Below are 14,000 nucleotides of genomic sequence, written 5' to 3'. Positions count from 1 at the left end.
GTTTCCTTTGAAGAATGTATGTGAGAAATACTTAGAAATGCAAATGGATTTGTATGTAGCATTTATGGATCTGGAGAAGGCATATGATAGAGTTGATAGAGATGCTCAGTGGAAGGTATTAAGAATATATGGTGTGGGAGGTAGGTTGTTAGAAGTAGTGAAAAGTTTTTATCGAGGATGTAAGGCATGTGTACGCGTAGAAAGAGAGGAAAGTAATTGGTTCTCAGTGAATGTTGGTTTGTGGCAGGGGTGCATGATGTCTCTATGGTTGTTTAATTTGTTTATCGATGGGGTTGTTAGGGAGGTGGATGCAAGAGTTTTGGAAAGAGGGGCAAGTATGCAGACTGTTGTGGATGAGAGAGGTTGGGAAGTGAGTCAGTTGTTGTTCGCCGATGATACAGCGCTGGTGGCTGATTCGTGTGAGAAACTGCAGACGCTGGTGACTGAGTTTGGTAAAGTTTGTGAAAGAACAAAGCTGAGAGTAAATGTGAATAAGAGCAAGATTATTAGGTACAGTAGGGTTGAGGGTCAAGTCAATTGGGAGGCAAGTTTGAATGGAGAAAAACCGGAGGAAGTGAAGTGTTTTAGATATCTGGGGGTGGATTTGGCAGTGGATGGAACCATGGAATTGGAAGTGAATCATGGGGTGTGGGAGGGGAAGAAAGTTCTGGGAGCGCTGAAAAATGTGTGGAAGGCGAGAGCGTTATTTTGGAAAGCAAAAATGGATATGTTTGAAGGAATAGTGGTTCCAACAATGTTATATGGTTGCAAGGCGTGGGCTATAGATAGAGTTGTGCGGAGGAGAGTGGATGTGCTGGAAATGAGATGTTTGAGGACGATATGTGGTGAGGTGGTTTGATCAAGTAAGTGATGAAAGGGTAAGAGAGATGTGTGGTAATAAAAAGAGTGTGGTTGAGAGAGCAGAAGAGGGTGTTTTGAAATGGTTTGGTCACATGGAGAGAATGAGTGAGGAAAGTTTGACCAAGAGGATATATGTGTCAGAGGTGGAGGGAATGAGGAGAAGTGGGAGACCAAATTGGAGGTGGAAAGGTGGAGTGAAAAAGATTTTGAGTGATCAGGGCCTGAACATGCAGGAGGGTGAAAGGCATGCAAGGAATAGAGTGAATTGGAACGATGTGGTATACCGGGGTGGGCGTGCTGCCAATGGATTGAACCAGGGCATGTGAAGCATCTGGGGTAATTCATGGAAAGTTTTGTGACAGCTAGAGACTGAGTGTGAACGAATATGGCCTTTGTTGTCTTTTCCCAGCGCTACTTCGTGCACATGTGGGGGGAAGGGGTTGTCATTTCATGTGTGGTGGGATGGCGACGGGAATGAATTAGGGCAGACAGTATGAATTATGTACATGTGTATATATGTATACGTCTGTGTGTGTGTATGTATATATACGTTGAGATGTATAGGTATGTATATGTGTGTGTGTGGACGTGTGTGTATGTGGGTGGGTTGGGCCATTCTTTTGTCTGTTTCCTTGCGCTACCTCGCTAACGCGGGAGACAGCGACAAAGTATAATAATAATAAAAAAAAAGGTGTAACAATGTTCAGAGAATACTGTTTATGTTTTATATAAATTGGGCATGTTATTATTTGTGTGTTTCTGCAAATTACTTTTATGGTATCTGAATATGTCAGGTAAAGTAGTGCACTTATCATATCAATGCTATTTTGTTTAATAAACTCTTTGGAGACAGTGGACAATGACACTGATAACAGAGAGACAACTGGGTATCCAAAGTTGAAACTGACAGTGAGTGTGACTACCAGAAGTTGGTCAAACTTTCTTTGAGTGTAGCTCCATTGCCTTCCCAAATATGCAGTGGAAAGCCTAACCCTGCGTTATACAAAGTTCAACCCTTGAAACAATAAGAGAGGTGGATGGAACAGAATGACAGAATATTGTTAATGATGACTGCATACATAGATTCGAATATATAGTGAATGCTGACCAAATACATATATTCAATTAGCTATGTGATGGAAATGTTCAACAGATTGTGTACCACTAGTGTAAAACTCCCTCCCTATACAGGTACAGGTAATTACCAATAGGTAATTAAAGATATAAAAATTTGTCTTTGTTTCATACCTGTTAACCATTTCCTCAGTGATGCTTATCCTTAGAGGAAACATCCTCACTTGGCTTCCTCCTCTGTCACTTCTTTTGGAGATAACAATAATACATGGTGATCAGTTAAAACCAACCCACTCCTACCTCTCTTGGTTGCCTTCTAAGTAATTTAGGAGGCATGTAGATAATATTCTTTCTCCCCTGACCACATAGAAAATGTATAAATTAAAGAACTAAAAAAAATTGCTGGACAAGTATCAACTATATACTGTAAGAGTCAAACTACACAGTTCATGTATACATAATATAAGTACCTTTTTTCGGATACAGAACAGTTACTCACCATAGCAGCAAAAATTCTTGTATTAACTCTTTTCTGCACAACAATAAGAGACAATTTGGGCTCATAGGAATCAAAGTGGTGGAAAATGGTGGCCAACTGTGGAAGTTCATGGTCCTCTACCAGTTTCAACTGTCCATCACTTATTCCATCGCGATATACCATTATAGATCGAGGTAAGGAATGGTGCAGCTGAGTGGAGGCAAAAAAATTACACTGCAGCAAAACATGTAAAATCTACAACAGATATATGGTCAGAAAATATTAGTAAAAATGATCCAAGAGGATTAAACCAAGTATCTTTTTTTATAAGGCAGCTTCATCAATATTCAACAGCTTTCTGAATGTTCATTGCACACAAATACAGTTACTTTCAAGATAATAACCTTATGGTAGTGTCGTAAAGCCTCCAACAAAGCTATCTTAAGACCATGTACTATTTCATCACCAGGATGCTGGAAGCTGGCATGAGAATACCATTTAGTCAGAGTGTGGTTGATGGATGCTACAAATCCTACAACAGATGCTCTCTGATGAGTTGGGTCATGGTAAACATCAACACCACATACCTGTATATCAGAAAACAGAGAAGTTCCACTTCCATAAGCAAAGCTGGAAAAAATATAATTTCTTCAGTATCTTAATATTTTCTCTTTCTTTCATGTATGGTTGCTACTCCCCAATCAAGTGAAGTAGTGTCAAGAATGGAAGGCCTAGCCTTAAGGGAAAAGTTCTTCACAGGCAGCTTTCCTTGTTCCTTCTTTTGAAAACAAATACAGGATGAGAGGATTTCTAGTCCCCCACTCCCATTCATTTTCGTGGTCTTATATGACACATTTGATATGTGGCTTGTATTTTTTCTACCTATCTCCATGGACTGGGGAACTAGTTAGTGAGAGCATCCCCTTAGATTGCTCCTTCATTATTGCACTCTTGTATGCATCTTGGAGCTCGACTATAAAAAAGAAACATATCTCACTAGTCAGAACACTTCCAACATCTTAAGAGCAACTCTCTTCGTTTAAACTCACTTGGCCAACCAAATTGCCATACACACATACACCCACATCCAATCAGTGCTGAGCATTCCCCTCTGTTAGTACAGTATAAAATTAGCTGAATTTACACTGCACATATTTTTGCTGACAATGATTTTTCAATACTAATGTAATTATTTTTTCATCCATCATGTTTGGCAAATGGCCTGCAAGTTCTAGTGTTGTTAGTGCATCTAAAGTGCCAAGGAAAAGCCTCTCTTTAAATGTAAAATTACAAGCTTGAGGTGGTTGGAAACTGGTGAGCATCAGGTCAATGTCAGTGGTGCTTTCAAATTGGCTACACTGAGGGTTAGAGCAATCATCATAAATGCAGACAAGATTAAAGTTTTTGCCATGATGACCAAGAAGTTAAAAGCAATGAAGGTGACTCGTTCAAGGAACAGTTTGTTAAAAAAAGAAAAAAAAGGAAGTTAGGCTAAGCATATGGCTGTGACCAAAGTGAAACAAAATTTAGAGAATATTGTTTTAGCTTTATATAAATCTTATTTCAATTTCTAACAGGGGAAACGGAAGCAGGCAAGCAATAAGTGCTCAACCTCCTCAAAGACTCAGGAATGTGTGTGGATGTAACCAAGATGAGAAGAAAGGAGAGATAGGTAGTATGTTTGAGGAAAGAAACCTGGATGTTCTAGCTCTAAGTGAAACAAAGGTCAAGGGTAAAGAGGAAGAGTGGTTTGGAAAAGTCTTGTGAGTAAAGTCAGGGGTCGATGAGAGGACAAGAGTTAGGGAAGGAGAAGCACTACTCCTGAAGCAGGAGTTGTGGGAGTGTGTGATAGAGTGTAGGAAAGTAAATTCTAGACTGATGTGGGTAAAACTGAAAGTGGATGGAAAGAGATGGGTGATTATTGGTGCTTATGTACCCGGTTATGAGAACAAAGATATGAGAGGCAAGTGTTTTGGAAGCAGCTGTGTTAGCAGCTTTGGTGCACGAGACTGGAGATTAGTAATGGGTGATTTAAATGCAAAGATCAATAATGTGGCAGTTGAGTGTATAGTTGGTGTACGTGGGATATTCAGTGTTATGAATGGAAATAGTAGAGCTTGTGGATTTGTGTGCTGAAAAAGACTGGTGATTGGGAATACTTGGTTCAAAAAGAGTGATATACATAGGTATATGTATGTGTAGGAGAGATGGTCAAAAGGCATTACTGAATTACATGTTAACTGATAGGCATGTAAAAGAGAGACTTTTGGATGTTAATGTGCTGATAGAGGTAGCGGGAGGGATGTCCGACCACTATCTTGTGGAGGCGAAAGTGAAAATTTGAAGAGGTTTTCAAAAATAGAAGAGTGAATCTTGGGGAAAAGAGAGTGGTGAGAGTAAGTGAGCTTGGAAAGGAAGTTTGTGTGAGAAAGCACCAAGAGAGACTGAGTATCGGCTTGTGGAAAGAATGCAAGACTGGGAGATTGCACAGAGAGTGTATGAGAGTACAAATAACTGGTGGGTGTGAGTTGCAGATGACCTTTGACATCGGCAAATAGGGTGGAAGAATATTGGAGGGAAAGAAAAAAGAAGAATGCATGGAATGGTGTATACAAAAAAGACATGTATGGACAGGGATTAGTGGAGACATTTACTAAGGCCACCCCTTGATGGGAGTACCCAGATGGTACTGGGAGATGTATAAAAGAAAGCAGGAGGAGGTCAAGAGGAAGGTGCAAGGGTTGAAAAAGAGGGCAAATGAGAGTTGGGGTGAGAGAGTATCATTAAACTTTACAGAGAATAAAAAGATGTTTTGGAAGGAGGTAAATAATATCCGTAAGACAAGAGAACAAATGGGAACATCAGTGAAGGGGGCAAGTGGGGAAGTAATAACAAGTAGTGATGAAGTGACAAGTAGATGGAGTAAGTATTCTGAAGGTTTGTTGAATGTGTTTGATGATATACGGCAGATATAGGGGTGTTTTGGTCAGAGTGGTGTGTAAAGTGAGAGGGTTATGGAGTCATATGGTTAAGAGAGAAGAGGTAGTGAAAGCTTTGCAGAAGATGAAAGCCGGCAAGGCTGAGGGCCTGGATGGTATTGCAGTGATATTTATTAAAAAAGTGGGTGACTGTGTTATTGATTGATTGGTAAGGATATTCAATGCATGTATGGACCAATGTGAAGTGCCTGAGGATTGGCGGAATCCATGCATAGTGCCAATGTACAAAGGCAGAGGGGCTAAAAGTGAGTGTCCAAACTACATAAGCATAAGTCTGTTACGTGTTCCTGGGGAATTGTATGGGAGGGTACTGACTGAGAGCGTGAAGGTATGTACAGAGTGCCAGACTAGGGAGGAGCAGTGTGGTTGCAGAAGTGGTTGAGGATGTGTGGATCAGGTATTTACAGCATTTATGGATCTGAAGAAGGGATATGATAGGATTGATAGAGATGCTTTGTGGAAGGTCTAAGAGTATATGGTGTAGGAGATAAGTTGCTAGAAGCAGTGAAAAGTTTTTACCAAGGACGGAAGGCAGGTGTACAAGTAGGAAGAAAGGAGGGTAATTCGTTCCCAGTAAATGTCTGTCTGCGGCAAGGGTGTGTGATGTCCCATGATTGTTTAATTTGTTTATACAGAGTTTTGGAGAGAGGTGTGAATATGCACTCTGTTGGGGATGAGAGGGACTGGGAAGTGAGTCAGTTGTTGTTTGCCAATGGTACAGCTGTAGTGGCTGATTCAAGTAAGAAACTGGAGAGGTTGGTGACAGTTTGGAAAAATGTGTGAAAGGAGAAAGTTGAAAGTAAATGTGAATAAGAGCAAGGTTATTAGGTTCAGTAGGATTGAGGGACAAGTTAATTGGGATGTAGATCTGAATGTAGAATATGTGGAGAAAGTGAAGTGTTTTAGATATCTGGGAGTGGACTTAGCAGCGGATGGAACCATGGAAGCGGAAGTGAGTCACAAGTTGGGGGAGGGGGGCAAAGGTTCTGGGAGTGTTGAAGAATGTGTGGAAGGAGAGAAAGTTATCTCGGGGAGCAAAAATAGGTATGTTTGAACGAATAGTTGTTTCAACAATGTTTTATGGCTGCTAAGCATGGGCTATAGATAAGGTTGTGAGGAGGAGGGTGGATGTGTTGGAAATGAGATGCTTGAGGACAATATGTGGTGTGAGGTGGATTGATCGAGTAAGTAATGAAAGGGTAAGGGAGATGTGTGGTAATAAAAAAATCTTTTACACTCCATCCTTATACCTCCAATTTGGTCTCCTGCTTCTCCTTGTTTCCTCTACCTCTGACACATATATCCTCTTTGTCAATCTTTCCTTACTCATTCTCTCCATGTGACCAAACCATTTCAACACACCATATTCTGCTATCTCAACCACACTCGTTTTATTACCACACATCTCTCTTACCCTTTCATTTCTTACTCGATCAAACCACCACACAACACATATTGTCCTCAAATAAATATTTAATTTCCAACATCTCCACCCTCCTCCGCACAACCCTATCTATAGCTCACAACTTGCAACCATATAACATTGTTGGAACTAATATTCCTTCAAACATATCCATTTTTGCTCTCCAAGATAACGTTCTTGCCTTCCACACATTCTTCAACGGTCCCAGAACCCTTACTCCCTCCCCCACCCTGTGACTCACTTCCGCTTCCATAGTTCCGTCCACTGCTTAGTCCACTCCCAGATATTTAAAACACTCACTTCCTCCAGTTTTCTCCATTTAAACTTGCCTCCCAATTAACTTGTCCCTCAACATTAATGAACCCAATAACTTTGCTCTTATTCACATTTCCTCTCAGCTTTCTTCTTTCACACACTTTACCAAACTCAGTCACCAACTTCTGCAATTTCTCACCCAAATCAGCCACCAGTGCTGTATCATCAGCAAACAACAACTGACTTCCCAAGCCCTCTCATCCACAACAGACTGCATAGTTACCCCTCTCTCCAAAACTCTTGCATTCACCTTTAACTACCCCATCCATAAACAAATTAAGCAACCATGGAGACATCATACAACCGTGCCTTAAGCCAACATTCACTGGGAACCAATCACTTTCCTCTCTTCCTAATTGTTCACATGCTTCTGGCAACTTACCTCCCTCACTATATACTCATAAAACCTTCCACAAAGCATCTCTATCAACCCTATCATATGCCTTCTCCAAATCCATAAATGCTACATACAAATCCAACTGTTTTTCTAAGCATTTCTCATATACATTCTTCAGAGCAAACATCAGATCCACACATCCTATACCACTTCTGAAACCACACTGCTATTCTCCATTCTTTTGCTCTGTACATGCCTTTATCCTCTCAATCAATACCCTCCCATATAATTTCCCAAGAATACTCAACAAACTTACGCCTCCGTACTTTGAACGCTCACCTTTATCCCCTTTGCCTTTGTACAATGGCACTATACATGCATTCCACCAATCCTCAGCACTTCACTATGAGCCATACATACAATGAATATCCTCACTGACCAGTCAAAAACACAGTCATCCCCTTTTTTAAATAAATTCCACTGCAATACCATCCAAACCTGCTGCCTTGCTGGCTTTCATCTTCTGCAAAGCTTTCGCTACCTCTTCTCTGTTTACCAAACCATTCTCCCTGACCCTCTCACTTCACACACCACCTCGAACAAAACACCCTATATCTGCCACTCTATCATCAAACACATTCAACAAACCCTCAAAATACTCCCTTCATCTCCTCACATCACAACTACTTGTTATTACCTCCTCATTAGCCCCCTTCACCTTTGTATCCATTTGTTCTCTTGTCTTACGCACTTTATTTACCTCCTTCCAAAACATCTTTTAATTCTCCCTAAAATTTAATGATACTCTCTCACCCCTACTCTCATTTGCCCTCTTTTTCACCTCTTCCACCTTTCTCTTGACCTCCTGCCTCGTTCTTTCTGTTATACATATCCCATTCATTTGCACTATTTCCCTGCAAAAATTGTCCAAATGCCTCTCTCTTCTCTTTCACTAATAATCTTACTTCTTCATCCCACCCTTTCTAATCTGTCCACCTCCCATGCTTCTCATGCCACAAGCATCTTTTGCACAAACCATCACTGCTTCCCTAAATACATCCCATTCCTCCCCCACTCCCCTTACGCCCTTTGCTCTCAACTTCTTCCATTCTGCACTCAATCTCTCCTGGTACTTTCTCACACAAGTCTCCTTCCCAAGCTCACTTACTCTTGCCACTCTCTTCACCCTAACATTTTCTTTTCTTTCCTGAAGACCTCTACAAATCTTCACCTTCACCTCCACAAGATAATGATCAGACATCCCTCCTGTTGAACCTCTCAGCACATTAATTTCCAAGTCTCTTTCATGCGCCTATCAATTAACATGTAATCCTATAACGCTCTCTGGCCATCTCTCCAACTCACATATGTATACTTATGTATATCTCTCTTTATAAAAAGCAGGTATTCCCAATCACCAATCCTTTTTCAGCACACAAATCCACATGCTCTTCACCATTTCCATTACAAACACTGAACACCCCATGTACACCAATTATACTCTCAACTGCCACATTACTCACCTTTACATTGAAACCACCCATCACTACAACCTGGTCTCGTGCATCAAAGCTGCTAACACACTTGCTCAGCTGCTCCCAAAACACTTGCCTCTCATGGTCTTTCTTCTCATGCCCAGGTGCATAGGCACCAATAATCACCGATCTCCATCCACTTTCAGTTTCACCCATATCAATCCAGAGTTTACTTTCTTACACTCTATCGCATACTCCCACAACTCCTGTTTCAGAAGTAGTGCTACTCCTTCCTTTGCTATTGTCCTCTCACCAACCCATAGCATTACTCCCAAGACATTCCAAAACCATTCTTCCCCTTTACCCATGAGCTTCGTTTCACTCAGAGCCAAAACATCCAGGTTCCTTTCCTCAAACATACTACCTATCTCTCCTTTTTTTTCATCTTGGTTACATCCACACACACTTAGACACCCCAAGCTGAGCCTTCAAGGAGGATGAGTACTCCCTGCGTGACTCCTTCTCCTGTTTTCCCCTTTAGAAAGTTAAAATACATGGAAGGGAGGGTTTCTAGACCCCCTTCTCCCATCCCCTTTAGTCACCTTTTACTACACGAGGTTAATGGGTGGGAAGTATTCTTTCTCCCCTATCCCCAGGGATAAATAATAGTAATAGGGGATAGGGGAGAAAGAATACTTCCCACCCATTAACCGCGTGTAGTAAAAGGTGACTAAAGGGGATGGGAGAAGGGGGGCTAGAAACCCTCCCTTCCATGTATTTTTACTTTCTAAAGGGGAAAACAGGAGAAGGAGTCACGCAGGGAGTACTCATCCTCCTTGAAGGCTCAGCTTGGGGTGTCTAAGTGTGTGTGGATGTAACCAAGATGAAAAAAAAGGAGAGATAGGTAGAATGTTTAAGGAAAGGAACCTGGATGTTTTGCCTCTGAGTGAAACGAAGCTCAAGGGTAAGGGGGAAGAGTGGTTTGGGAATGTCTTGGGAGTAAAGTCAGGGGTTAGTGAGAGGACAAGAGCAAGGGAAGGAGTAGCACTACTCCTGAAACAGGAGTGGTGGGAGTTTGTGATAGAGTGTAAGAAAGTAAACTCTAGATTGATATGGGTAAATCTGAAAGTGGATGGAGAGAGATGGGTGATTATTGGTGCATATGCACCTGGGCATGAGGAGAAAGATCATGAGGTAAGTGTTTTCGGAGCAGATGAGTGAGTGTGTTAGTAGTTTTGATGCACGAGACCGGGTTATAGTGATGGGTGATTTAAATGCAAAGGTGAGTAATGTGGCAGTTGAGGGAATAATTGGTGTAAATGAGGTGTTCAGTGCTGTAAATGGAAATGGTGAAGAGCTTGTAGATTTATGTCCTGAAAAAGGAATGGTGATTGGGAATACCTGGTTTAAAAAGAGAGATATACATAAGTATAGGTATGTAAGAAGGAGAGATCGGCAGAGAGTGTTACTGGATTATGTGTTAACTGATAGGCACGCAAAAAAGAGACTTTTGGATGTTAATGTGCCGAGAGGTGCAACTGGGGGGATATCTGATCATTATCTTGTGGAGGCGAAGGTGAAGATTTGTAGAGGTTTTCAGAAAAGAAGCGAGAATGTTGGGGTGAAGAAAGTGGTGAGAGTAAGTGAGCTTGGGAAGTAGACTTGTGTGAGGAAGTACCAGGAGAGACCCAGTGCAGAATGGAAAAAGGTGAGAACAAAGGATGTAAAGGGAGTGGGGGAGGAATGGGATGTATTTAAGGAAGCAGTGATGGCTTACGCAAAAGATGCTTGTGGCATGAGAAGTATGGGAGATGGGCAGATTAGAAAGGGTAGTGAGTGGTGGGATGAAGAAGTAAGATTATTAGTGAAAGAGAAGAGAGAGGCATTTGGACAATTTTTGCAGGGAAATAATGCAAATGACTGGAAGATGTATAAAAGAAAGAGACAGGGGGTCAAGAGAAAGGTGCAAGAGGTGAAAAAGAGGGCAAATGAGAGTTGGGGTGAGAGAGTATCATTAAATTTTAGAAAGAATAAAAAGATGTTTTGGAAGGAGGTAAATAAAGTGCATAAGACAAGGGAAAAATGGGAACTTCAGTGAAGGGGGCTAATGGGGAGGTGACAACAAGTAGTGGTGATGTGAGAAGGAGATGGAGTGAGTATTTTGAAGGTTTGTTGAATGTGTTTGATGATAGAGTGGCAGACATAGGGTGTTTTGGTCGAGGTGGTGTGCAAAGTGAGAGGGTTAGGGAGAATGATTTGGTAAACAGAGAAGAGGTAGTAAAAGCTTTACGGAAGATGAAAGTCGACAAGGTGGCGGGTTTGGATTGCATTGCAGTGGGGTGACTGTATTGTTGACTGGTTGGTAAGGTTATTTAATGTATGTATGACTCATGGTGAAGTGCCTCAGGATTGGTGGAATGCTTGCATAGTGCCACTGTACATAGGCAAAGAGGATAAAAGTGAGTGCTCAAATTACAGAGGTATAAGTTTGTTGAGTGTTCCTGGTAAATTATATGGGAGGGTGTTGATTGAGAGGGTGAAGGCATGTACGGAGCATCAGATTGGGGAGGAGCAGTGTGGTTTCGGAAGTGGTAGAGGATGTGTGGATCGGGTGTTTGCTTTGAAGAATGTATGTGAGAAATACTTAGAAAAGCAAATGGATTTGTGTGTAGCATTTGTGGATCTGGAGAAGGCATATGATAGAGTTGATAGAGATGCTCTGTGGAAGGTATTAAGAATATATGGTGTGGGAGGCAAGTTGTTAGAAGCAGTGAAAAGTTTTTATCGAGGATGTAAGGCATGTGTACATGTAGGAAGAGAGGAAAGTGATTGGTTCTCAGTGAATGTAGGTTTGCGGCAGGGGTGTGTGATGTCTCCATGGTTGTTTAATTTGTTTATGGATGGGGTTGTTAGGGAGGTAAATGCAAGAGTCTTGGAAAGAGGGGCAAGTATGAAGTCTGTTGGGGATGAGAGAGCTTGGGAAGTGAGTCAGTTGTTGTTCGCTGATGATACAGCGCTGGTGGCGGATTCATGTGAGAAACTGCAGAAGCTGGTGACGGAGTTTGGTAAAGTGTGTGGAAGAAGAAAGTTAAGAGTAAATGTGAATAAGAGCAAGGTTATTAGGTACAGTAGGGTTGAGGGTCAAGTCAATTGGGAGGTGAGTTTGAATGGAGAAAAACTGGAGGAAGTGAAGTGTTTTAGATATCTGGGAGTGGATCTGGCAGCGGATGGAACCATGGAAGCGGAAGTGGATCATAGGGTGGGGGAGGGGGCGAAAATTTTGGGAGCCTTGAAAAATGTGTGGAAGTCGAGAACATTATCCCGGAAAGCAAAAATGGGTATGTTTGAAGGAATAGTAGTTCCAACAATGTTGTATGGTTGCGAGGCGTGGGCTATGGATAGAGTTGTGCGCAGGAGGATGGATGTGCTGGAAATGAGATGTTTGAGGACAATGTGTGGTGTGAGGTGGTTTGATCGAGTAAGTAACGTAAGGGTAAGAGAGATGTGTGGAAATAAAAAGAGCGTGGTTGAGAGAGCAGAAGAGGGTGTTTTGAAATGGTTTGGGCACATGGAGAGAATGAGTGAGGAAAGATTGACCAAGAGGATATATGTGTCGGAGGTGGAGGGAACGAGGAGAAGAGGGAGACCAAATTGGAGGTGGAAAGATGGAGTGAAAAGGATTTTGTGTGATCGGGGCCTGAACATGCAGGAGGGTGAAAGGAGGGCAAGGAATAGAGTGAATTGGAGCGATGTGGTATACAGGGGTTGACATGCTGTCAGTGGATTGAATCAAGGCATGTGAAGCGTCCGGGGTAAACCAAGGAAAGCTGTGTAGGTATGTATATTTGCATGTGTGGACGTGTGTATGTACATGTGTATGGGGGGGGTTGGGCCATTTCTTTCGTCTGTTTCCTTGCGCTACCTCGCAAACGCGGGAGACAGCGACAAAGTATAAGAAGAAGAAAGAAGTTTGTTGAGTATTCCTGGGAAATTATATGGACGGGTATATATTGAGAGGGTGAAGACATGTACAGATCATCAGATTGGGGAAGAGCAGTGTGGTTTCAGAAGTGGTAGAGGATGTGTGGATCAGGTGTTTGCTTTGAAGAATGTAAGTGAGAAATACTAAGAAAAGCAAATGGATTTGTACGTAGCATTTATGCATCTGGAGAAGGCATATGATAGAGTTGATAGAGATGCTCTGTGAAAGGTATTAAGAATATATGGCGAGGGAGGCAAATTGTTAGAAGCAGTGAAAAGTTTTTATTGAGGATGTAAGGCATGTGTATGTGTAGGAAGAGAGGTGATTGGTTCTCAGTGAATGTAGGTTTGCGGCAGGGGTGTGTGATGTCTCCATGATTGTTTAATTTGTTTATGGATGGGGTTGCTAGGGAGGTGAATGCAAGAGTTTTGGAAAGAGGGGCAAGTGTGCAGTCTGTTGTGGATGAAAGAGCTTGGGAAGCGAGTCAGTTGTTGTTCACCGATGATACATCGCTGGTGGCTGATTCGTGTGAGAAACTGCAGAAGCTGGTGACTGAGTTTGGTAAAAAGTGTGAAAGAAGAAAGTTGAGAGTAAATGTGAATAAGGGCAAGGTTATTAGATACAGTAGGGTTGAGGGACAAGTCAATTGGGAGGTAAGTTTGAATGGAGAAAAACTGGAGGAATTGAAGTGTTTTAGATATCTGGGGGTGGATTTGGCAGCGGATGGAACCAAGGAAGCGGAAGCGAATCATAGGGTGGGGGAGGGTGCAAAAGTTCTGGGAGCGTTGAAGAATGTGTGGAAGTCGAGAACATTATCTTGGAAAGCAAAAATGGGTATGTTTGAAGGAATAGTGGTTCTAACAATGTTTTATGGTTGTGAGGCATGGGCTATAGATAGAGTTGTGCAGAGGAAGGTGGATGTGCTGGAATTGAAATGTTCGAGGACAATGTGTGGTGTGAGGTGGTTTGATCAAGTAAGTAATAATAGGATAAGAGAGATGTGTGGTAATAAAAAGAGTGTGGTTGAGAGAGCAGAAGAGGGTGTTTTGAAATGGT

At 41.9% G+C, this 14,000-nt stretch overlaps 1 protein-coding gene across 1 annotated transcript in view; it reads right to left on the bottom strand.

Annotated features, from left to right (window-relative positions):
- The window catches only part of LOC139766182 (piwi-like protein Ago3), a 471,290-nt gene that overhangs the window by 69,616 nt on the left and 387,674 nt on the right, over positions 1 to 14,000 (bottom strand). The window contains exons 15-16 of the mRNA XM_071694451.1: positions 2,818 to 3,000; positions 2,435 to 2,623 (exon numbers count right to left, since the gene is read on the bottom strand). Coding sequence (XP_071550552.1) covers positions 2,435 to 2,623; positions 2,818 to 3,000 — 372 coding nt within the window. The remainder of the gene's footprint in view (positions 1 to 2,434; positions 2,624 to 2,817; positions 3,001 to 14,000) is intronic.

This window comes from Panulirus ornatus, chromosome 57 (genome assembly GCF_036320965.1).
Source record: "Panulirus ornatus isolate Po-2019 chromosome 57, ASM3632096v1, whole genome shotgun sequence".
Taxonomy (NCBI): Eukaryota; Metazoa; Arthropoda; class Malacostraca; order Decapoda; family Palinuridae; genus Panulirus; species Panulirus ornatus.
This window is presented reverse-complemented; position numbering and strand designations above follow the sequence as displayed.